General features: G+C 31.2%; 5 protein-coding genes across 5 annotated transcripts; 3 read left to right on the top strand and 2 right to left on the bottom strand.

Annotated features, from left to right (window-relative positions):
- Window positions 1-170: 170 nt before the first annotated feature.
- On the bottom strand, window positions 171-2,588 carry LOC108863184 (oxysterol-binding protein-related protein 3B). The gene is made up of 8 exons (XM_018637517.2): window positions 2,361-2,588; window positions 1,941-2,151; window positions 1,788-1,860; window positions 1,560-1,678; window positions 1,357-1,478; window positions 1,062-1,238; window positions 646-969; window positions 171-571 (listed from the first exon to the last, which is right to left on the bottom strand). Exons 1-8 carry the CDS (start codon window positions 2,468-2,470, stop codon window positions 334-336), a joined length of 1,374 nt encoding a protein of 457 aa, XP_018493019.1. The 5' UTR covers window positions 2,471-2,588; the 3' UTR covers window positions 171-333.
- An 863-nt stretch (window positions 2,589-3,451) lies between these two features.
- LOC108861067 (transcriptional regulator TAC1-like) lies at window positions 3,452-4,067 on the bottom strand. Its single transcript, XM_018634892.2, has one exon. The coding sequence runs from the start codon at window positions 4,043-4,045 to the stop codon at window positions 3,545-3,547; it is 501 nt and encodes a 166-aa protein (XP_018490394.1). The 5' UTR covers window positions 4,046-4,067; the 3' UTR covers window positions 3,452-3,544.
- Window positions 4,068-11,272: 7,205 nt separating this feature from the next.
- Window positions 11,273-11,733, top strand: LOC108861163 (uncharacterized). The gene has a single exon (XM_018634990.2). The coding sequence runs from the start codon at window positions 11,326-11,328 to the stop codon at window positions 11,659-11,661; it is 336 nt and encodes a 111-aa protein (XP_018490492.1). The 5' UTR covers window positions 11,273-11,325; the 3' UTR covers window positions 11,662-11,733.
- Window positions 11,734-16,709: 4,976 nt separating this feature from the next.
- On the top strand, window positions 16,710-19,008 carry LOC108860071 (F-box/LRR-repeat protein At3g60040). The gene is made up of 4 exons (XM_018633979.2): window positions 16,710-16,861; window positions 17,328-18,272; window positions 18,340-18,492; window positions 18,596-19,008. The coding sequence occupies exons 2-4, from the start codon at window positions 17,358-17,360 to the stop codon at window positions 18,854-18,856; spliced, it is 1,329 nt and encodes a 442-aa protein (XP_018489481.1). The 5' UTR covers window positions 16,710-16,861; window positions 17,328-17,357; the 3' UTR covers window positions 18,857-19,008.
- Window positions 19,009-20,155: 1,147 nt separating this feature from the next.
- LOC130495015 (uncharacterized) lies at window positions 20,156-22,807 on the top strand. Its single transcript, XM_056985904.1, has 9 exons — window positions 20,156-20,223; window positions 20,525-21,230; window positions 21,322-21,402; window positions 21,495-21,608; window positions 21,686-21,754; window positions 21,837-21,926; window positions 22,009-22,098; window positions 22,181-22,357; window positions 22,439-22,807. Exons 1-9 carry the CDS (start codon window positions 20,156-20,158, stop codon window positions 22,586-22,588), a joined length of 1,545 nt encoding a protein of 514 aa, XP_056841884.1. The 3' UTR covers window positions 22,589-22,807.
- The last annotated feature ends 605 nt before the right edge of the window (window positions 22,808-23,412 follow it).

The raw sequence follows: 23,412 nt of genomic DNA, 5'->3' as shown, positions 1-23,412 counted from the left end.
CACTCCCATAACAAGAAGAACTCACAAGCTCAACAATGAAGGCTCCGGTGAGACCATATCTCAGCTTGTATATGTGAATTCCAGAAACGCTGGTTCTACCTAAAAATATTTATATACTCCAGAAGAAGCCCCAAGAGTTTGACTTAACAGATGTCTGAATAAGAATATAATTATGGATGAAAAAGTGATTTGAATAAATAGAAAAAGAAAACAAATGTTGTAAACTAAAACTTGAGAAAGCTAGCATAGTTTGTTGAAACTACGAGAGAATAAGAATTACAACAAATGTTACCAAAAGATTTGATCACTTTTTGTCTTCTGGAGCCATTCATTTCAAGTAGACATGTCTTGGAACTGCCATGGGTTGAATGGGATTGACTTAGGGTCGGTGTTATCTTCAGACTTATCAGCTGCTTCCCGGTGTTCTAAGTACTTTCCATTGAACTGGTAAACTTCAAGATCCCCCCACGGTGTAGGAGTGACTTCCTCTGTTATATCAAACCACTTGGGAGTAAAGCTTTGCTCCTTCTCTTGACGTGTTCTCTTCTCTGCTCTCTGTCTCTCTTCCAAGCTGCAACAAGAATCAGCTCTACTTCAGTTACAGATCCTAACAGGACAAGTTTCTTTTGTTACCACCATACATACCTGCTCTTCTCATTGCCTGATTTGGACATGTCGCCCATCTCTAGTGCGTATCTATCAGGGCGTAACCGTGAATCAGAGGGCAAGAGGTTTTTGGGGGCAGTGTCAAAGCTATTGATCTTGTGAGCAAAGTGTGTGTATTGGTATTTGTCATCCTTTGGAACATCAGCGAGTTTCCAGACCTCCTTTAGTTCGGTGCCAGGGAGAGGTTCACCTTCACCATCACACTGCTGATAACTCATGGACTCGTTCCATTTACCAGTCATGAGTATCTTGGGCTCTTCAGAGGCGTTATAGACATATCCGTCCACTTCATAACGACCAGATCTGTTGAGAAACCGCGAATGCACATGTCTTAAGCTGAAAGTGGAAACAAACAAGAAAACAGGAAGATGAGGCTGCGTTAAAAGGTAACTTACCCGAACCAACCACATGGTTGAAAGTAAAGCACCACTTTGTCACCAGTGGTCAGGTTGGTCATGATCATTTCCCCAGGAGAATCGACCCAAGTTCGTCCAAAGATTAAGTTGTGAACTTTGGTCAGAGGAGGTACCAAGTCAAGAACCACTCCATCTCTTTTAAGTGTCACCCGTGTCCTGCACCAGCACCACAGATTCATCGCATTTAAGGTTCATGATAATGAACAAATGAAGAATGTTGATGATTCAGTAGATACACTTGCAGGGTCCATGCTGTTGTTTTTTGCAACATTACCTTCCTACTGGGTAAACGTCAATGGAATTTCCCAGAAACTTTGTTTTCAGTTTTGAAGTACAATCATAAGTAAAATGCTCATTTTCAGCATGACCAGCGCTCATTGGCGGGTGATGGCTGACCTGAGAGAATAAGACTATTGGTGTCAACAATCTGGGAGAAGTTTTGCAGCTAAAAGATACAATTTACTTGAGTTGTATGACCTGTTCGGATATGAAGTTAACACCATTGTAATTAGCCATCTCGTAAGTCTCTCCAAGGATTGGATTAAACGGTTTCCAGGTACGTTGGAAAGCATAGTACACAGATATAGCCCATGATGCTGTTAAAAGGTCAATTTCTCACGATTCAGCCACACAGGTCACAGATAAACTACATGAACAGGACACTGATCATAGCAAGAAAGGGAATAAGGGAAGAGATGTGCTTACAGGCATACACCATGCGCATATAAGGGTCATCCGTTTTGTCAGCCATGTCTAGTAGATGCGAGTATTCCATCAACTGTCAGAAACAGAGAACTCATCAATCGGATTACAACAAAACCATCATCCATCAGATGTTTTTTCGTGAGCACAACAAACCTCAGCCATTTTCTGGAGCATAGTCATTGGTTCAAAAATAATCACGGGAAGGGTCACCATTGATGTAACATCAGATCCTATGTACTTCTGCATCATCTTCCAATAACCATCACGATCCTCTTGCTTCCATCTCCCTCTGTTTGCTTCCTCAGCTGCATCTTCGGTACTTCCTTCAGGGTTAATAACTTCAAGCCCCTCATAGCCAACCAAACTGACAAATGAATCGAATCGAATCAAAAACATAACGAAACGTTAAGATTATTCCAAAAAGAGTTAAACTTTAAGCAAACCGTATTATAAAAAAATTGCATCTTTGAATCAAACTCTCATCTAAATATCAATTTCCAAAGAAGCAGACTTGCAGGAACAGATCCAAAATCAAATTGGCGGATTTAACAAAGGGGATCTCGAGAGGCTTACCCGTTAACTGATTTGGACATAGCTGATCCCAAACTGGAGATCGAGGAAGCGATAGAAGCGAAGAAACCACTCCCGCCACCACCTCCGTTTTTAGGATCGTTTGGAGCCATATCTCCCGCCGTGTGACCACCAACGCTACGAGCTCCGGCGAAGAGAGAGAAAGATATATTCCTCAACGAGCGAATGAAGACGATGCAGAAGGATTTTAGGACCGTGTGCTGGTCTTCGTTGGCACTTGTTCTGTTTTTAACATGATCAAACCGGTTCTGTTTTGAAACGTTTCGGATTGGTCTTTTAACTAAACCGAACCGGGTCGGCCGTTATTATTATTTTCGGTTTAGTATAAACAAAGCATCTCTCTTGTAGAAATGCATGCTCCTTCAATTTGAACTTGCTCAATGTTCACTTGCTCTTTCACGATCATGTTTCTGTATTTTAATGGTATTTTTTGCCCTCATCACCAGTCGCAAATGGTTGGTTGAGTCAAATTCGTATAAAAATTCAAGTTGATGTATAAATCTTGGTTTATACTTTATATTATCGTTTATAATATTTTCTAGCAAACATAATACAACTTAACTATTTGATAACATATGTTTACATGCTAAGGATCAATGACCTTGACTATAACAATCAAATGAGTTTTACATACAAAGGTATGATCAGCATAAATATTAGCTGTTGAATTATAGAGAAAAATCAAGTGATACATCTTTTTTTTTTGCTAAAATACTAACATCTAACTTTTGCCAAAAAAAAGAACATACTAACATATATAACGTCAAGTATAAGTGTAACAAAGGTTCTCACTGCACTGCTCGACCGATCTCCACCACTGATGAATATGTCAATACTTTTGAACAGAGTTAATTAATATGTCATTTTATTTCCCATTTACAATCATTACGCAAATGCTAGATCTACATTTATTTATTTATATGTTTGTTTGGACGTGTATGTCGTTACAAAGTTGCTGAAATCAACAGAAGCAAGGAAAAAAATCAAATATATATATATATATATACAACAATGATAATGGTAGCAATAATAGATATACATGCATACCTTCAATACTGATTGAGCCACGAATCCATTTGTAATAGATGGATTCTTGAGTCTGATGTTTCAAGGTTCTTTGTTCCTTTCGATATATATACATTCAATGTATGATGATCGTTGAGAGATTATGTTGTCTTCTTCGCCACGGCGCTTTGACCTAACCGGAGCTCAAGATCCAAATTTTCATTCTCAAGATGTTGACTCGAACTCGAACCATCTATGCTAACTTTTCCATCATCGTTAATATCAAGCTTGCTTTTTTGAACACGAAACACTATTTTTTTACCAGGACATGTATCTTTGTCCGCATCTTGATCATTTTCATCATCATCACATGCCAAAGCTTCTTGTTGTTGTTTTTCATTGAGGTCTAGAGAGACATCTCCTGATGATTCATTCTCGGCGACAACATCATCCTTATTATCTTCCATAAGCTTTTGTCTGAGGTTAGCTCTATCTCTTCTGTGGATGTTCATATGCCCTCCTAGTGCTTGAGCATTCGAGAAGCCCCTCACGCAGAAACTGCATATGTAAGATCTTGACAGGGAGTTATCAACGATTTGATGACGACTTCTAGACATGCCATCGGAATCGTCCGTGTTTTTAGGGTTTTTGATGTTTTCCATATTATATTTTGGATTTTTTTTAGAACATATATTTTGGATTTCTTACTTAGAATAAAGGGAACTATGAAAAATTGTAAAAATTTGGCATTGAGAGAAAGAAAGAACAAACGAGAAGGAGAAGAGTGAGTTTGATTTCGAAAATGAAATGGTCCAACTAGTCGAGCTTCTTCTTTGTTTGATCAATTGGTAGAATAGTTAATTAATTAACGCTCTAATCAAAACATACCGTTCTAAGACAAGAAAAGTAAAAACAACTACAGTTTCAAAAAAAAAACTACAGTTTCAAAAAAAAAACTACTGGTTCTATGTCATTACATGAGTAATTTATTATTTGCACAGATAAATTCATGTGATCAAATTAAACAGAAACACTTGTGGGATGATTAAAACATAATGGCGGTTGAAGCTGTGGCTTTTTATTTTCTGTTCTAAGATTGAGGTTTTAGCTAATTTATTTTGATGTAGAAATTTTTTCAGGGCACTAAGTAATTTTTTAGAGAAAGTACTTACTAAAGCTAACATATTCCTTCTATAATATTTTGGCTTTAGATTCAATTTTTAAAATAAAAGCATGATTATTTTAAAAAATGATTGTAGAAATTAAAAAAGTAATCCACAGTTCCTACATCCACTGCCAATCACCTCCTCAATACTCCGAAAATTAAATTTTCAAATTTAACCGTCGATTTCCCAATTTGATTTCATTTAAAATATACTCCGGAATAGGATATGTAGATCAGTATGCTTCACTAGGTATACTTTCTTTTACAGATGTGATCGACGTTGTATCTGGTCGCTGAAGTATATATTACTCAATGTTAACCACTTATATAAGAATTACAAAGTTCAGCAGCCTTTCAAATATATTAGACGACACAAATTAATGCTGACATGTCTTTTGATCATTTCAATTTATTTAACTTATAGAAAAATTATTTAATGTACAGAAAGCTTGTTTTTTTTGTTGTTTCTGTATATACTGTGTTAGTTTTATAAACAAAATAATTAACAGATTCACAGTTGACAAAGCAAATGGTCCAACCAAGCATTTTTTGGCGTTTTCTTTTTGTCCTTGAACAATTAGTAGTTTAATACTTTTGACAAAAAGTAGTTTAATACAAAACACTACTAGCTTTGTTTTTGTTACATATTTCGCATTATTTTAACATGTGCTTTCCTGAAATAACAAACAAATATTCCAGTATTGGACATCATCAGTGAATTAATATATAAACTACCTTTTAACAACAAAAAAAAACTACATCTCAATATAATTCAAAGAAACAAAAGAGTTATGACTTAATCAGACAAATATAGTCAATTGATTAATTGTGATCAAATTAACCGTTGCCATCGAGCATATGTGCAATGAGTCATTAATATAACTTTTCTTAACTATAAAATACTTATATTATTATGACACAGTTCATCCTTTATTTCATTTAGTACAGTATGTGCTAGTTATACAATGTTTTTTTTGCTAGTTATAAAATGTTTTAAACCTAAAGCTTGGTATAACCTTCTGAGTTTTTTTTTCAAAATTTCAAATTGAATATATATCGCGTCTGACCATTAAACGCGACGCTGTGTTACCACTACCATTTATTGAGTTCAAACTTGTTTCTAAGTTCAAAATATATGTGCTTTACTCCATTTTGTGATTTAAAATAACTACTAGATCTCGACCCGTCCAACCGGGCGGGTATTTATTTTATGTTTTAATTTTTTTTATTTATAAATGATATATTGTAATATCTAAACATAAATTTAGATTGAAAATTAACATTTGTAGTTATAATAAAAATTAAAAGTTAAAAAAAATATTTTGATATAAATTTTAAATTCCTAATTAAAATAATATAGAGATGGGTCATAATTTTTTCCAATTCCAAAATCTTAGCATTATTAATAAAAAATAAAAAAAATTATAAATAAAAAAATATGTAAACATATTTGAAAATTAAAATAAATTTGTTAAAAAAAAATCTTACGCCATTGTTGTTTATTTCTATAGTTTGACCCGTGGCCGTATAAATATTTGCTTTCACTTCAATTTTTTTCTTTGTTTTAATGATAATATCTATATATATATATATATATATGTGTGTGTAAATTAATAAGTATAACATAATTGTTAGTATAACATTTTAAAACAAAATTTTTATTTATTACTTTAAATAATTATATTATGTGATTTTAATCGTCTATTATATCACAGTGTATCATATAAAAATTTAATATTTATAATTAATTGGACTTATATTATAAAAGTGTTATACTAACAATTTATAAATAAAATATTTTATATTTTATTTATATGATATATAAATTGATTTTGATGTGTGATTTTTATTTTATTATTTTTATTAATAAATATTGAAAAATATTTAATGTTAACAAAAAATCTATAAGGAAATTTATTTTGGTTAAGATTCATTCTATTAAATAAATCTATTATTTAAATTAGGAAAAGACATTAAATACTTAAATCTATCATTTAAATAAGGAAAATACAAAATTCTCTACTATCTTTGTTACCAAACAAAATTTAATTTTTTAAAGACTCATATCTCTATTACCAAACAAAATATTAAAGTACTTCTACTTTAATAAGATAGATGTATCCAAATTCGTTTAAAAAGGCATTTACCAAAAAGAAAGTATCTGAGTGAGTATATCCTATATCCTGATCATGTCAAGAATAAAGATAGGGTTTGGCTGTCTTCAATTTTCATAGTAGTAGCTGCTAATATCTTTTGTACCAGATGTAAAAGTAGTAGATATATGATCTAAAACTTTGAAATATTTAAATACATGAACGTATCATACATCTGTAAAGATATATTTTGAAGTAAAAAAAATAACATATTTTATGCGCGAAGCTCCCAAATATTCACATTCGTAAACTTAAAATATTAGGGCAATGACTCAGCTTCCAATATTTCTCATTGTACTTTCCTTTTCTGGCTTCATATAACATGGGTGATGGATCCTTGTTCGTCAAATTGTTTTAGTTATATACGTAATTAGACAAAACACAAAGATCAATAGTAATAATGCATTCATAAGCATGTAGGTACACATTGGATGTACACATACTTTTGAATGAATATGAATGTAAATATGCAATAAATCGTCTTGTCTTCGGAGAAAAAGAACTAACCTCTCAGTAATCGTGTTCATGTAACCGTGTACGTATTGTAAGGAAGAGGTAATCCGCATCCCGAGGACTAAAAGCTATACTAAAATACATAGGTGTATGCGTAGGCATGCTATGCGTGTAGTTAAGCTTTAAACCTCAGGATGCAGATTACCCGGTCCTCACCAATACTTGTTATCTGGAGATGCATACCCCTTGCTTCATTCATTTGCTTCTATCTTGTTAAGATCTCTTTCTATGAGTTTCTATGGTTTGGTCTTGTTGTTTTTGGTTTAGTTGTTGATAATTTAATAGGGAAATGTGAGAATTTATAAGCCTCTTGAGTCTAAATAGTAACGAGAAGATGCTGATTCGAAAGGTTTAATGCTTTGAGAACATATGCTCTAATAGAAAATAAAAATCTTTTTGATCATGTTTTATCGTGTATGTCATGCCCTTAGCTTTGTTTCGACAGATGTTAGAGCATATAGGCCTAGGATCGATGTCGACTTTGTACTCTTAACCTTTATTAGCTAGCGTTCTTTAGAAACAAGTTGTATACTTGATTGATATACAATAATCATGAGCACATGGCGATTTTCAGTACTAGAGTTGGTAAATAGGAACTGAATGGAACTTACTATAATCATGAGTTTTGAATTCAAAACAATCTGACAACAAATAGATTAGCCGATATATAATTAATATCAGTTATTTTAATCCCCTTCTCATCATAAGTGTGAGGTTCCTGAAATGTCTCTTCAAAAAGGTTTAAGGCTCTAAGCAATTGAATGCGGCAACATGTTAAAGGACCTGGACTCATACTGGTTTCTAGACTGTCAACTATATTGTATACACTGTAATTAAGAATTCCGTTTTTTTTTTTTAAGTCGACCAATCTAAAGAAACCACACATTAGTAAACTATAACCACTTCATTCGCATAGAGTTTTTTCTGCGTAAGCACTAGGCATACAATAAATCGTGAAAAGTAAAAGGAGGGGTGTGAGACATCAAATCATTTGAGAAATCAATATTATTTGTTCTTTATGAGCCAATGATGGCAACTTAGGATTATGCTATTTTTTTAGACAAATGATATTCGACTTCTTTTGACCGTCTTTTCTTGCTTATTCTTCTGTGTTTTGTATACTTAAAGAGATCTTCCCTTGGATCATTATTTGAACCAGTTCTCTTCACAATTATTGTTTTTTTAGTCTACTGTACAGGGAAGCACATTTTTGGTTTTATGGGTAATAACTTATTATTAGTTCCAAAATATAGGATAATATATGTTCTTTTTGTCAGTGTATGGGATGCATCATAAATTCATATTATCAACAACAACAAAATAGATTCAAGGGGGAAATTTTCATCGAATATTTCTAAGAAAAAAAATTCTAACAGCTACAGTCAGATTTTCCTAGTGTTGATATATTTGATTAAGATATAGTATAATTAGTCTTAAACTTTAATATTATTTGCTAGAGATTTTTGGATTTTATCTTATCGTAACTTTTGTCTCTTCGTGTTTTTTTTGTGAACAAAAAAAAGTTGCCTGTCAGTGTCCGTCCAAAAAGATAGTAGGCTAATGATGAGAAAATATTATGAGAACAAATTCTATAAATTAGTGACCTTTCTTCTTTAATTTATCTAACGACAGGAGGAGAAAGGTTTGTCTTTGTCGAGACAACGGAAAAGGCAAGCACCATTTGCGTTTCACTCTCATGGGTTTTTCAAAAGACAATGGCTCCTATTGGTAAGCATTGCTTAATCACGTCACGAAAAAAATAGTTAAACTGCAAAAAAAATTAATTAAGCTGCGGAAAATTTTAAAATATGTGGAATGGTGGAACACATATTAAATTGATAAAACTATTTGATATGGTATTCAATTTTTATAATAAAAAATATCAAGGAATTAAACTAATTATTACAAAATATCAAAATAACTAAATAATTTAGTTTGATCAAATATTTTAGTTTATTATAAAATTTATTAAAATATTTTAGTTCTTATTATAAATATATAGTTTATATTTTAATAATTGGTTGACATTTAATAATATACAAATTATAATATAACTTTATTTACAACATAACTATTTATCATTAAAAAGTTTATTGAGATGTATTTTAAATTTTAAGATAGTATTATCATATAATTTAATAATATGAAAATGTTAATTTTGTAATTTTTCCACCATAATCTAAAAAACACATTTTCCACTTAATAAACTTTTTCTTTATATTTTTGTCAGAAAAACGCAACTAACTAAACCACGTGTTTATTTTAGTGGAATATCTTTCTACTTAGCTGAAGTTTGTGCTTGTCCCTCTTATGGTTGGTTATTCATTGGGCTTATTTTAATTTCAATTCTATGTAGAGCGGGTCTTATAACAAAACGGATAGTTGGGCTATTCTTTATGTAATCAAAATCTTTATAAGCAAAACGGATAATTGCCCTATTCTTAAAAATGGTTCATGCCTTTATAGGTCTTAGTTTCAAACGGCACAAATGTAAGAAAAAAATATTATGACAGATTTTCTGCATGGTGCATAAACCATCGAACTTAAATTTTATAGAACAGTTCGAAATGATGTAGTGAAATGTGTATTTTCATAAAATTGAAAAATTATCGACTGTAAAATCATTTATGTTATTATGTTGTAATAACATAATTAACTAAACTTTAAAAAAAATTCTTATAAGCATACGCATAACGAAAAGAAAACAAATCACGAATCTAGAATAGAATACTCCACAAACAAGAGGAAGCTAGTTCCCGACCACCTTCGTCTTTGCCTGGAGACAAAGAAGCTTCACTTTCTCCTTCAATCAAAACACTTCAGAGACAGCCCTTACATGCAAATCACACCATAGATCACGCTGTCTTATATTCACTTATATAAGAAGATTTACAATGTTTAATCTAATTAATAGCTAGGGATTTAAATATATTTTTGGTACTAGTTTGAAATAAATTCATATTTATCTCCACTCAAACTATTAACTTTGTTTCTTTCAAATCTGACACAGATGATAAATAACCAATAAAAGCTGGTGAAAAGTTATTGTTCGTAACCATCCTCAAGTTGTGAAAAATCAAGATATTACGTACACTTATTGGTTCAGTCAATTGTTAGTTCATGTTTGCTAGATAAAAATTTCTAATGGGGGATATATTATATATATTTTTCTCACTTTTTTTCTTGGACAAAAAATTAGGTTAAATTTTTCTCACTTCCTTTTAATATGTTCTTCTTCAGATCTATTATATTTATACATAAAGTTCAATCCAGTGTCTTTTTAGCTTATATTTTAATTTATTACTAGATCTTCTAAAGGGAATCTATACTTTTTGTTTAAAATTTTCTGAAAATTTCAATTTTTACATTTAGTTTTTTTCCGTAATCATATTTATATTTAATATTAATATATATAATAATTCATTAAATAAATGAAATACATAATTAGACCATATATTTATCAATTATATATAGATTGTGTTTTTATACAATATATTATTCAAAGAGTTTGTAATTTAATTCTAAAACTTAACCTAGTTTCAAAAATTTATAATATCATTTACGAATTGTTTTAATATGTCTGTGCATATATTCATAAATACTAAATTTACTAAATAACAATAAGTTGAGATTTTAAAATTGCATAGCAAATTTCTAAATTCTTTTGATGATTGAGTATGTTTACATTAACTTATTAAGTACATACGTACCAATACAATGTAAACTCTCTTTATGTTCTTTTAATGAATCGTTGCTTTTCATAGTATTTTTAAATTTCAGTTCACGTGTACACCCGTATGATTCCTCTGGCCAACCCGACATCTCCATTGAAGAACACAAATATAAATAATTTATGTATTAAAAAACTTGTTGACCAAAAGAAGTTGTATCAAAAACTTACACTAATAATTTTCATAGCTAAATTCTAAGTGGAATCCACCGATTTTATCGGACACCAAACACTCGGAAATTTCCATACGACACACCGCACGATCTCTCTGACGACTAAAAAAAGATAATACGAATATTTTCTTATAAATAACTCCATAATCATCTCAAAGTAAACCAAGGAAGAAAACAAAAGCAGAGATACTAATAACCAAAACCTAAAATGGCTACAAAACTTATAGTCCTATGCTGCTTTCTAACGTACGCATTGGCTATGGCAGCAGCATTATCGGAAGGTGATCCCCCGGTAGCAAGAAAGTTCGGTGGGGAAGACTGGCCAAGAGAGGAGGCAGAAGCACCGGAGATTTCACATTCAGAAGAGACTGTAAGGCGAAGCCACCACCATTCTACTGTGGACAGATCGGTGGCCGGCGGTGGAGTTATTCTTGGTGGTTTAGCAACTACGTTTCTTGTGGTGGTGTTTTGTTATCTAAGGGCCACCAAGAAACACAAACCCAGTTTTGCTGACGAGACTGGGACTCCTAAGGTTTTAGTTTGAGCTCTTTTTTGTCAGTAGTGTTTTTATTGTAAATGTTTAATGTTCGTTAATTTCATTTATATAAAAACTTTGTGATATGAAGTTGATTCGACTTGGTATATTCTCAAATATAGTTGGCTCTGAATCTCCTGGTAATATTTATCTTTCTGCTTTTGTTTTCAGTTTAATCCAAGTTTTATTATTGCTCACTTCAGTTCTTTTAGCCAAAAGGTCTTATTCTTGCTAATGCTAATTAACTATTTGACATAATTAATAAATGATATATGTAAAGAATCATATATTTGTAAAAATACTGAATTTGTATGTACGCACTTGTTTATTTTACAACTATTTGATAGCTAAACAATAAACTCTTTTTTTTTCTCCTCTGTTTGATTCGAGCTTATGTACTAGTTTAAAACTGCTATGCTTCCAAATCTGTACAAAGTAAGATTATTCACAATCACAGTATCATAGATTTAAGAAATACGTTAAAATAGACATATATATGCATTTTACACACACATGTAAACAGATTATTGGGGATAAGTCCTAGTTAATTAAAAAATGATAACTTTACTCTAGAGTCCTTATCAACTTACTTAGGATCATTAATTTGTATAAGTACTGAGCTATTGATTTGATAATAAGATAACTCATTATATTCCAAATAATTTCATGGTATCAGAGTATACAATTCTGAAAACTAAATCTTTTTAAAAAAATCTCTCTAATGTATTCTCACGAAGAACATGTCGAATACTGTTTTAGCAAAAAAAAAAAAAAAACATGTTGAATACTGATATATCTACGCATTCAAGTCCGAGTTCGGTCATCGACTCAACGACTTCTTCTATCTACTACTTACATCCGTCATACAATTCATTTGTGTTTATCACCTTCGTTCTACTCTAAGGCGATAATTATGCAGACTATTTCAAACTATTTCAAATTTCGTGTGGTGTTAATTCCTAATGATAGTAATTTGGTAATACCATGACCTATATTTTCTCGTAAATGTTCTTTTAGATATTCGAAGAGATTTTGTTTTACTTTGTAACGCTTAAAGATACTAAATAAAAATTTAGATTTTTAACTTAACGAGGATGTATTAGTATAGTGCTGGCAGATCCAAATGACTACTGTCTCGTACCAACGCTGTTGTATTTTCTAGCCAAGTTGAAGTGATTTTATTGTAACCAAAGTATCTAGCACACTCATAATGTTTTAGATCTAGTAAGATAACTTGAAACCTAAGTAAACCTTAGTATTAAACATCTACAAAAACACATTGTAAGATTCTCGGGCTTAATATTTTGGGCTTATGGCAAGTTGGGAACACACTTGAGAGTTAAGACCACCCATCTATACTATTATTTGCGAGGTGATTTTTCGCAACGGAGCTCTCACGTTAAAAGTTAGACTGGTTAATATCGTTTATACCCTTAATGAATAAACATATAAATTATTCATAAAAATAAAAACAAATTTTAATTTTATGATTAATTAACTAATTAAAATTAATAATGATAAGAATTATCCAAAATTTAAAAATATATATTTAAAATAAAAAATTAGAGTGATTAATACTGTTTATATCCTTAATGGATACATATATAAATTACCTACAAAATAAAAATAATTTTTTTTATTACATAAGTAAATAAAATTAATAATGATAAGAATTATCCAAAATCTAAAAATATATCTTTAAATTAAAAAATTAGAGTGGTCAATATCATTTATACCCTTAATGAATAAAACATAAATTAACAACAAAATAAAAAACTAATTTTCATTTTTTTATTAGCTAAATTATTAAAATTAATATTAATAATAATTATCCAAAATCTAAAAATATATATTAAAATAAAACGAACTTATATTAATCATATTGTTTTAATAAAAATATATATTATTTTTATTTTAATTTAACAATAAATGTATTGATCCAACTATTACTTTTGGTAAAAAAATTATTATTTATGTTTAAATAGTATAGATGAGCAATATATGTAATGGAAAATATAAATAATTGAAAAAATAGAAAATATGAGCAAAATATAAGTACAAATAAGTGTACAAAAAATGGTAACAAAAGTATAAGATTTCAAAATCAAAATTATTTTTAATATGTTAGTGTTTTTAAAATTTTAATACAATAATAAGCATAAATATTTTAGTAAAATATATAAACTAATAAATATTCGTAAGAAAATTGTGCCCGCAAATGCGGGCAACACACCTAATAACCTATATATAAAGAAAATTTATAAATTTAAAACCGAAAATATCTTTTATATATAGTGTAATTCATAATAAGGAAATTTCAAAATAATTTTGATTTTAAAGTAAAGAAAAATAATCTTCCCTTTTTAAAATAATCTTAACAATATAATATATATTTTAAAAATTATTAAGCATTTTATTTAAATCAATATATTTCTCATATTATTACAAAATAATTTAAATAGCATAAACTAAGATATCTTTAATGAATAAAATTTAATTTATTATTTTTATGTTCCCTTTTATATTTTTCAAATAACATGTACGATAAAGAAAATATTTATAAACTTAAACCAAAAATAATTTTTATACATAATTTTATTTCATAAAAAGGAATTTTTAAAAAATAATCTTGATATTAAAATAAAGAGTTAATATTACTTTTAGAATGTATCGATTATATTTGTATGCAATTTTGTACCTATCATCACTTTATTTTTATAATTTTATTTGTGATAATTAACATATTCCAAATAACCAAGTACTATAAAATTAACATAGTCATGGGCTATTTATAAATAGCCAATTCATAAATATATATACACATCTAAGATGAAAACCAAACTAATGCAATGAATACAATAAATATGATTTGGTTGAATTAGATTAGAAATAGTTATACTTAAATTTACGGAAATATGTAACACAATATACCCACCAATGAGTAACTAAACCAATCCAAATTATTTTATACAAAGTAAAACATTAAATAAAAATAATGTATTCTCATTTATTCTCAATATTTTAATAAATAAATATGAAATTCTCAAATAATACTACACATATATTAACCAACTATTACAATTAAGATGTAACTTTGAATTAATCAATACTATTAAATTATACATAATCCTACTAAAATATATACACAAATTTAAGGCAAGAATCAAACTATATGAAATAAAAGAAGTTAATCAAAATTTTAATCGGTATAACAAAATATTTTAGTTAAATCATAAAAAGTAAATATTATCTAATATATCCAAATAATAACCAAACAGTCGAGATATTATATCCAAAATTATAATCTAATTAAAGTAACACAATGTTATTTAAAAAAACCATGCATATTGATTACAATATAAATAACAGAATAATTAAAAAAATTAATAAACTATCGTAATGTAAATAAATATTATAATGTATTTACTTTATAAATATTTATATCCGTGTATGAGCACGGGAAAATCACCTAGATAATTAATATCTCAACGTTAAAAGTTAGAGTGGTTAATATCGATACTACCCTTAATGAATAAAATATATAACTAATCTAAAAATAAAAACGAAAATTAATTTATTTAATTAGATAATTGATTAAAATTAATAATAGTAAGATTTATCCAAAATCTAAAAATATATTAAAATATAAATATAATTCCTATATGTATGTTGTGTTGTTATCTGAATTTGTTTTAAAAATATAAAGTTGAAAACATAAATTATATAACTAAATATTAATCAATATTTTTTTTAATTTTATATAATTGAAAAAGAATATTAAACTAAAATAAAAACGAAAATTGATTTATTTAATTATATAATTGATTAAAATTAATAATAATAAGATTTATCCAAAATCTAAAAATATTTTAGAATATAAATATAATTCCTATATGTATGTTGTGTTGTTATCTGAATTTTTTTTATAAAATATAAAGTTGAAAACAAAAAGTATATAACTAAATATTAAACGAATAAATTTTTTAATTTTATATATTTGAAAAGAGAATATTAAGTGACTTTCAAAATTTATTTATATATAATAAATATGTGTACAAAGAAATTTCAAAAAAATATAAATAAAGTGTAAGAATTTTCAAGTGAAATAAAATAATAATTTATTATCATAGTCTTTTAGTTAGTAACGCATATATTAATGAGTAACTATAAAATATTTAGTAATTATGATTTAATATAATAAAACCCAAACATAAAAATGAATTTAATCTTTATGAAATCAGATAACTCACTAAAACTGATATAATAAAAATATTATTAAAATAAAAAAGATAATTCATATACATATTTTGTTATTATCCAAGAATATTTTTAGTAAAGATTAAAAAATGATTTCTATATATATATATATATATATTATCATCTAAAAAGAATATCTTTCAATCATAAATAAAATTAGTTGCAAAAATATATAGTGAAAATATTTCTACTATATATATGAAAGCTTTCAAGAAATTAACGAAATAATGAATATATGTATTTTAATACATAAATTTCATATATAAATAATTTGATATTCTATTAAAAACTTAAAGATCATAACCAATAACTTATCATGATATTTAGTCGGTAATTGTAAAATGATTAGGCCCGCTTGAGCGGGCACAACAACTAGTTTGAAAAAAAGAAAAAAGAGAGTTAAGACCACGGACCACCCCACGTGTCACTAATGGTAATGAATGCAGTTCTCTGACAATTTGACTTTCAAAGTAGGTTTCAGATTATTAGATTTGAGATTTTCTTTTTATTCGTTACCTTTTTGGGTTAGCAATTTATAGTTGATTTTTTTTTTTATAAAATACCTTTTTGTAAAATCTTTAGCAGTTTCCAAAACGATTTCTAAATTTTATAAATATCAAATATGAAAATAATTTAGTTTAAAAAAATGAAAATATTCTTAATAAACTCCTTTTGTGGTCGATAAATCTTTATTCAGCTTTAATAAGATATATCTAAGATATTAAATATCAAATATAAAATTGGCAATTTTTTCAAAAAAAAATAATATAAAATTGACAAAAAGAAGATTCGAATTAACTTTTTTTTTCAATTATTATTAATCTTTTACCTTTATCTTCTTGTCTTCCCTAACATCTCATCTTTGACGGTAGGTAGATCTGAAACGAAGAATCCCTTTATCATCATCTGTTTGACGTCCTCCGCCGGTTCGTATTCAATTCAAAACGAAAAGGTTGAAGCTATAAACCCTCTTTTAGTTTGGTTTTGTTCTTTTCCATTGTGGAGTACCATTGATGTGAATTGTACAACTTCTCTGTGTTCTATGTTTTCTCCATGTTGGTTTACTCTGTTTTCTCCATCATATGGTAGTTTACTCTGTTTCTTACAATCGCTCAAAGTGTCATTCTTTTGAGCTTCCAATCTCTTATAGATAGTTTGAGTTTGATGTAACTTTTGAAAGTGGAGACTTGTTCTTTCTTTATGGAAGCCAACAAGTTCACTCTGTTTTCTCCAACTGGTTTACTCTGTTTTCTCCATATTGTTTACTCTGTTTCTTACAAGCTTTCAAAGTGTCATTCTTTTGAGCTTTGATGAAACTGTTGTAGCTCGAATCCATCAAGCTTTTAATCCCTTGCACCTTTTTTATCATCTATGGTCTTTGTTCCTCATATTTTGAGAGCTCACTTCATATGTTTCAGGCAGAAGGAGGCTGGGTTGTGAGTGTCTATATGGAAGCCAACAGTGAGTTGAGAGATGCAATCAGCTGGCTTCCTGACGAGGTCCTGGGAAAGATCTTGTCCTTACTTCCAACCAAACTTGCTGCTTCAACATCTGTTCTTGCTAAAAAGTGGAGGAATGTGTTTAGATTAGTGCACACTCTTGATTTCGATGATTCTGATTTGGTGAAACCTGAAGAGGGTAAAGAAGAGTGGCCCGTGATCCGGGAGAGCTTCAGGAATTTTGTGGACAGAACACTGGCTTTGCAATGCGGTTCTCCTATCAATAACTTCTCTCTCAAGTTTCGCATTCACGACGTGGACGTGAAGAGGGAAATGGCTCATGCGTCCGGCTGGATATGTAATGCACTAGAGCGTGGTGTTTTGGAGATGAGCCTGAGTTTCAAAAGGAAGTATAAACACCTTTTTCTACCCTCTGAGCTCTTAACGAGCAAGACGCTGGTTAAGCTGTCACTGGGAACACAAATTTATCTTGGGGAGTTTCCTCCAAATGTGTCTCTTCCAGCGCTCAAGAGTCTCTTCATCGACACTATTGTTTTTGGACGTGACGATCTGTGTGGTGTGCTTCTTCGTGGATGTCCATTGCTGGAGGAGTTATATGTACGTCACCGCGAGTGTGAAGGAGCCCCATTCTACATATCTAATCCGACCATTAAGAAGCTATCAGTTTACTATGAGTTTCAGTTTGCAAGGTGGGATGGTATGACACTTGACGCCCCAAGTCTTGTGTCCCTTAACTACCGCGATTTTGCGTTAGAGGAGTACACATATGTGAACTTGGCTTCCCTTGTGGAAGCTAGGCTAGATATTCGTTACTCTAAAACGATCAAAGATCCGGATCTGTCGGGTCTCATTATAGGGATAAGCAACGTCGAGATCCTGCATCTTTCTCCCGCTTCTGCTGATGTAAGTAGTCTTCTTTGTGTTTTTTTTTTTCACTTGAGACCAGTTCTTATATGTGGGTGTGTTTCAGGTGATTTCTCGATGTGTTGAAGATGGACGACTAGTTTTACCGGTGTTCAAGAATCTAGTTAACTTATCTTTTGGGAGTTACAACGAACAAAATTGGAAACTGCTGCCATATCTGCTTAAGCAGTCTCCAAAGGTTGAAACACTGATCATCCAGGTATATATATATTTTTTTACTAATAAGCAAAACACTCTATATTATCTTATCTATAGAGAGAGAGACTTGTACTTAGTCGTTGCATGCATGCATGCTCCTCCAGGGTCTGGAAGATGGTGGTTACACAGGCAATGTTACTATTGGTCAGTTCCAAGTCAAGGAGCTGCATGTTGTTGGTTATAAAGGAACTGCTAAAGAGCTTCTACACTTGAAGAGTTTGCTTGCGGGAACTGAATGCATCCCACGAGTGCGAGTGGTGTTCCCTGAAGATGTTGTGGTCGATGCTGCCACAATTTTTCAAACCCGTAGGGATCTTTTTACCCTTGTTGGAGTTGTTTCTACCGAAATCGTATATTTCGACTAGACCATTGCTACTACCCTTTTTCTTCTTTTTTTATGTGTAACATTTAAACTTATTATTATTTGCTACTCTTTGTCTTTTATGTTTTTTACGGTTTTATTTGATGTTTTAATTTTATAAACACATAAAACAATAAAAATATTTTTTTATATTAATTTTTCGATTTTCAGTATATATCGGTGATTATTAGTAATAATAATCTATTTTCTTACATAATTTTTGATTGGTATTTCTATTCAGTCATCATGGTATTTTGAATAGTATATTAATATATTTATTTTCTAATAATACTTTATTTTTAATTATTTTAAAAATATATTAATTGTAGTTAATTGAAACATATAGAACTGTAAAGTCTCTAAATTGTGTATATTGGGGGTTCTAATGGATGGAGGTGGTCTAAGCATCCACCAACCTATATAGTCCGATCCAAAAACACTCATCGTACAAAATGTATCACAAATCAGCCAAACACGTTTGCAAATAATCTTTGAGTATCCACTATCGGTGTCGCCTATAAATTTATTCATATCATTATTGAGAGCATGGTATAACACTTGAATGATGATACATAGATGATAGATCAGTTCATTTTCAATTCAAACGTGAACTTTGACAGGGTACTTTGAAATGTTACTTCCTTTCAATTCAAAATTATTAATTCCAAATTCATCCTTAACCTACAAATGGAAGACACAAACGACATTCTCTAATTAGTTGAATAACTCGGCAAGTGTATAACAGGTGTTAAACCGACCATACAATTATGTAACGTTGGTCTACGAAACACATCAATAACCATGATCGGAGAACAAAACTAACATTATATAGTTACGTTTAATACAATATTCAATGATTAAACCAAATCTACAAATGAAAGCATTTAACCGGCCATGCAAATAATTTGAATGTTACTAATACGATCTTGGGGAAGATTCTTTAGTTATAATAAATGATTGTTCTAAAAATTGAACATATTAATTCTTAATATTCCGAATGAAGTGTATATACACCAAATATTTCCAAAATGTTTAAGATCTTTGTTTGAATTTACAGACCATATAAATTTTGTTTTGGAAAAGAATAAACTGTGTGGTAAATATTAAAACATACTAATTTGTCAGATTCATAAACTCAAGATTGATAGAGACAACCACAGTTGCATATAAGAGCTGGACGTTCCTAGATTGGAGTGTTAATTAAATTTGGTTTATTATAATGAATTTTTGTGGTTTGGTTTACTCTTATCGGTTCAGTTTTTTATTTTATTTCGCATCCCTTCTTTTTTTTTTTAATTGTAAAATGACAAAATTACAAGATTTTGTGTTTCCAATAAAAGGGAACATTAAGTTCAAATTAAACCACCACCGGTTAACCTAATTCCAAAGCGGTATATATATATATATATATTTTTTTTTTTTTAAAAGCGGTATATATTGCAACTCTCGAGAAACAAAAACCAAGAAAATCAAAATCAATTGAACTTTCGCTCGCTCTCCGTCGTCTCTCCGACTTGGTCACTCTGGTAGCTTTCCATTCTTCGCTCGAATCATCATCACTCTGGATTCTTCACTTGCATCATGGTGAGTAGTTTTGATTTGGATCGCATCTGTTTCTGTTTCTTTTTTGGCGAGATCTGATTTTCAATCGCGATCTCAATTTTTTTTGCAGTCGAGTGTTTGATAACATCTTCGCTCCAGAGAGGATTAGCATACAGTGCTATCTTTGGCGCTGTGAGATACCGGTTCACGACTATTGCTCAGACTCCCATCGTGAGCTTGCCGTAAACGGAGAAGGAATCGGAAACGCAATCACTTTCATCGATGGGAAGAAAGATCCAGAAATCTTTGAGATGTCTCGAAAGATTTTGTTGTCAAAGAGGCGAAGAAAACATTGTGGTGTCCCTCATGTAGCTGCAAGCGATATTTGCAGTAACCCGTGGGAACAGGGGAGAGTCTTTTGGAGGGAGCTTGAACCTGATGAAACCAAAAGATCATGGCTTTTTATCTCTGAAAAAGATCCCGAGGGTTTTGGAATCATGTGGCTACCGGTTCACCGTCCCATAGACCTTCCAGGTGGATGCGTTTGTCAGAAGTACTGGCTACAACCTGATTACATCCAAGCGAGTGGCTCCTTTCGCCTGCTGAGGATAACGGATTGCTTTGAGCGTTTCAACAAAGCTGTCTACTGGCTTAACTTTATGTATCATAACAAGGTGGCTGATAAAGGTAAAGCAGTTACTGTGGGGGTATCATCCGAGGGGAAGCCTGCCAAACGCCAACATATGGACCCTACCCACATTGGCCTCCCAAAGGTGCTTCAGATGGACCCGAATTACCACCCTCCTCGTGGATCAACATCCCTTAAGCTCAATCAGGTTTTTTTTTTCTTTTGTTTAATGGTTTTTGTATTGGTGGCCTTTAATTATATTATTATTATTATTACTCTTGATGAATGTTTGGTTATAGGTTCAAACGGTGCCTATGATGGGATATGGCAAGCTTGTTCATACCCTTGATGGAAGCTATGTTTTGGTTAAAGGGAAGGTGGTACGTACAAGCTTCTCATTCATGTACATGTTTTGCATATATTTACAAGCTTCTCATTTTCCTGATTACTCTTGATGAATGTTTGGTTATAGGCTCAAACGCTGCCAGTGGAGGTCATCATATCTCATCTCTTGGGTATATTTGAGAAAGCTCGAGCAAAGAAATTGGAGGAGTATTTGGCTCAGGCGTCCCCTGAGTTTCTGATAGTCAGTGTCTTTTGTCTTTTCTCTCCTGCCTTTTTCAAAGAAAATGATGTATATTTTTGCATTGTGTGGTTTTGTAGGAGATGCTGGAGCTATGTGACAATCGGATGGTACTGTTTGACAAGGATAAGCGCAAGAAAGCCGAGCAAGTTCAGAAGCTTCTCTCACTTGTTGATTCCATCTCTAGAAACTGCAATAAGTAAAGGATGCTTATTATCATTGCTTTCTCAGGAGCTACTTGACCAGAATAAGGAGATGCTGGAGCTATGTGACAATCGAATGCTACTGTTTGAGAAGGATAAGCGCAAGAAAGCCGAGCAAGTTCAGAAGCTTCTCTCACTTGTTGATTCCATCTCTAGAAACTGCAATAAGTAAAGGATGCTTATTATCATTGCTTTCTCAGGAGCTACTTGACCAGAATAAGGAGATGCTGGAGCTATGTGACAATCGAATGCTACTGTTTGAGAAGGATAAGCGCAAGAAAGCCGAGCAAGTTCAGAAGCTTCTCTCACTTGTTGATTCCATCTCTAGAAACTGCAATAAGTAAAGGATGCTTATTATCATTGCTTTCTCAGGAGCTACTTGACCAGAATAAGGAGATGCTGGAGCTATGTGACAATCGAATGCTACTGTTTGAGAAGGATAAGCGCAAGAAAGCCGTGCAAGTTCAGAAGCTTCTCTCACTTGTTGATTCCATCTCTAGAAACTGCAATGGAAAACCGTTTGCAGATGAATTGTTCCATGAGCTTCAGGTGAAACCGTTGGTTTTATTAACAGTGTCTTCCTTTAATCTCTTTTGAAGTAGAGGATGCTTATTATCATTGCTTTCTCAGGAGCTACTTGACCAGAATAAGGAGGTTGAAGCGCTCAAGGGTTACGATACGATGCAGCAGGTGTACTTTCGTAAGCAAGTGGGGAACAAGGAGGGAGAGGTGAACGACAATGAGAGTGGGAAGGAGAAACAGGTCAGTGTGGCAGACTGATGGGGAAGAAGGGAGCAAAGCCGAGGTTGAAAATAGAGACTTTTCAAGTTGGGATCTTTTATATTTTCGCTATGGATAAGAGGAATAAGAGTCATGAGTTTTCCATGCTTGTACATAAGAACGCTATGAGACCTCTGTGATATTTCCTTTTGTAATCATTCCTGTACTTTGGATCCTTTTCTATTTGGATTTACACAAGGCAGGTATTGTTCAGTAAAAGGGGTGTGTTGTTCTTATACAAGAGTGACGAGAGAGAGAATGAGAGATTACAATAACAAACTTAACAGGTTATTCAAAGGATGAGATATATGGGTTTCAAGAAGCAAATAGAGATACCGACAGCCTTAACCGCATCACAGAGATGGTAACTCTACTTAATTATAAGTCTTTAATAGTGTTAATCTCTCATCTTCCTAAATGTTGTTTCATGTTAGCCGCAAAATATGTTAGGTTGTTTAACAGAGTTTCAACTTAGCTACAAGTTAACGTTGAAAGCATTGTGTAGCTATGCAAAATGTCCTGATGTATACCTTGATTTGTTACATGTTATTAGTGTGGTGCATGTATTCAATGTATGAGTTTTTGCTCCAAGACTTTTGGGTCATGGCTTAGTGATATACAAAAGAATACTTAGGACTTTTGGTCCAAAACTTTGGGATTATGTGCTTTGACTCAGTGATGATGATCTCTTTGAGTCCGTAGTACTTGGTCTTCTAAAACTCTTGTCAATCTGCTTATTTTGTGATGGTCTTTGTATTGTACGGTTGGCTTGTGTAACAAGTTTTGAGTTTCTTTCTTTTTGTCGCGTTCATTTTTTATTCACA

This window comes from Raphanus sativus, chromosome 5 (genome assembly GCF_000801105.2).
Source record: "Raphanus sativus cultivar WK10039 chromosome 5, ASM80110v3, whole genome shotgun sequence".
NCBI classification, from domain to species: Eukaryota; Viridiplantae; Streptophyta; class Magnoliopsida; order Brassicales; family Brassicaceae; genus Raphanus; species Raphanus sativus.
Note: the sequence above shows the minus strand (reverse complement) of the source record. Positions and strands in the feature narration are given on the sequence as shown.

What these genes read in the sequence shown, in the direction of transcription:
- LOC108861163 (XM_018634990.2), top strand. Translation starts at nt 11,326, where the DNA reads ATGGCTACAAAACTTATAGTCCTATGCTGCTTTCTAACGTACGCATTG.
- LOC108860071 (XM_018633979.2), top strand. Translation starts at nt 17,358, where the DNA reads ATGGAAGCCAACAGTGAGTTGAGAGATGCAATCAGCTGGCTTCCTGAC. An exon ending in TTTCTCCCGCTTCTGCTGAT is followed by an intron (nt 18,273 to 18,339) that starts GTAAGTAGTCTT and finishes GGTGTGTTTCAG; the next exon opens with GTGATTTCTCGATGTGTTGA. An exon ending in TTGAAACACTGATCATCCAG is followed by an intron (nt 18,493 to 18,595) that starts GTATATATATAT and finishes ATGCTCCTCCAG; the next exon opens with GGTCTGGAAGATGGTGGTTA.
- LOC130495015 (XM_056985904.1), top strand. Translation starts at nt 20,156, where the DNA reads ATGACAAAATTACAAGATTTTGTGTTTCCAATAAAAGGGAACATTAAG. An exon ending in CATCCCTTAAGCTCAATCAG is followed by an intron (nt 21,231 to 21,321) that starts GTTTTTTTTTTC and finishes GTTTGGTTATAG; the next exon opens with GTTCAAACGGTGCCTATGAT. An exon ending in CGTCCCCTGAGTTTCTGATA is followed by an intron (nt 21,609 to 21,685) that starts GTCAGTGTCTTT and finishes GTGGTTTTGTAG; the next exon opens with GAGATGCTGGAGCTATGTGA.
- LOC108861067 (XM_018634892.2), bottom strand. Translation starts at nt 4,045, where the DNA reads ATGGAAAACATCAAAAACCCTAAAAACACGGACGATTCCGATGGCATG.
- LOC108863184 (XM_018637517.2), bottom strand. Translation starts at nt 2,470, where the DNA reads ATGGCTCCAAACGATCCTAAAAACGGAGGTGGTGGCGGGAGTGGTTTC. An exon ending in TATGCGCATGGTGTATGCCT is followed by an intron (nt 1,679 to 1,787) that starts GTAAGCACATCT and finishes ACCTTTTAACAG; the next exon opens with CATCATGGGCTATATCTGTG. An exon ending in GACGTTTACCCAGTAGGAAG is followed by an intron (nt 1,239 to 1,356) that starts GTAATGTTGCAA and finishes GTGCTGGTGCAG; the next exon opens with GACACGGGTGACACTTAAAA.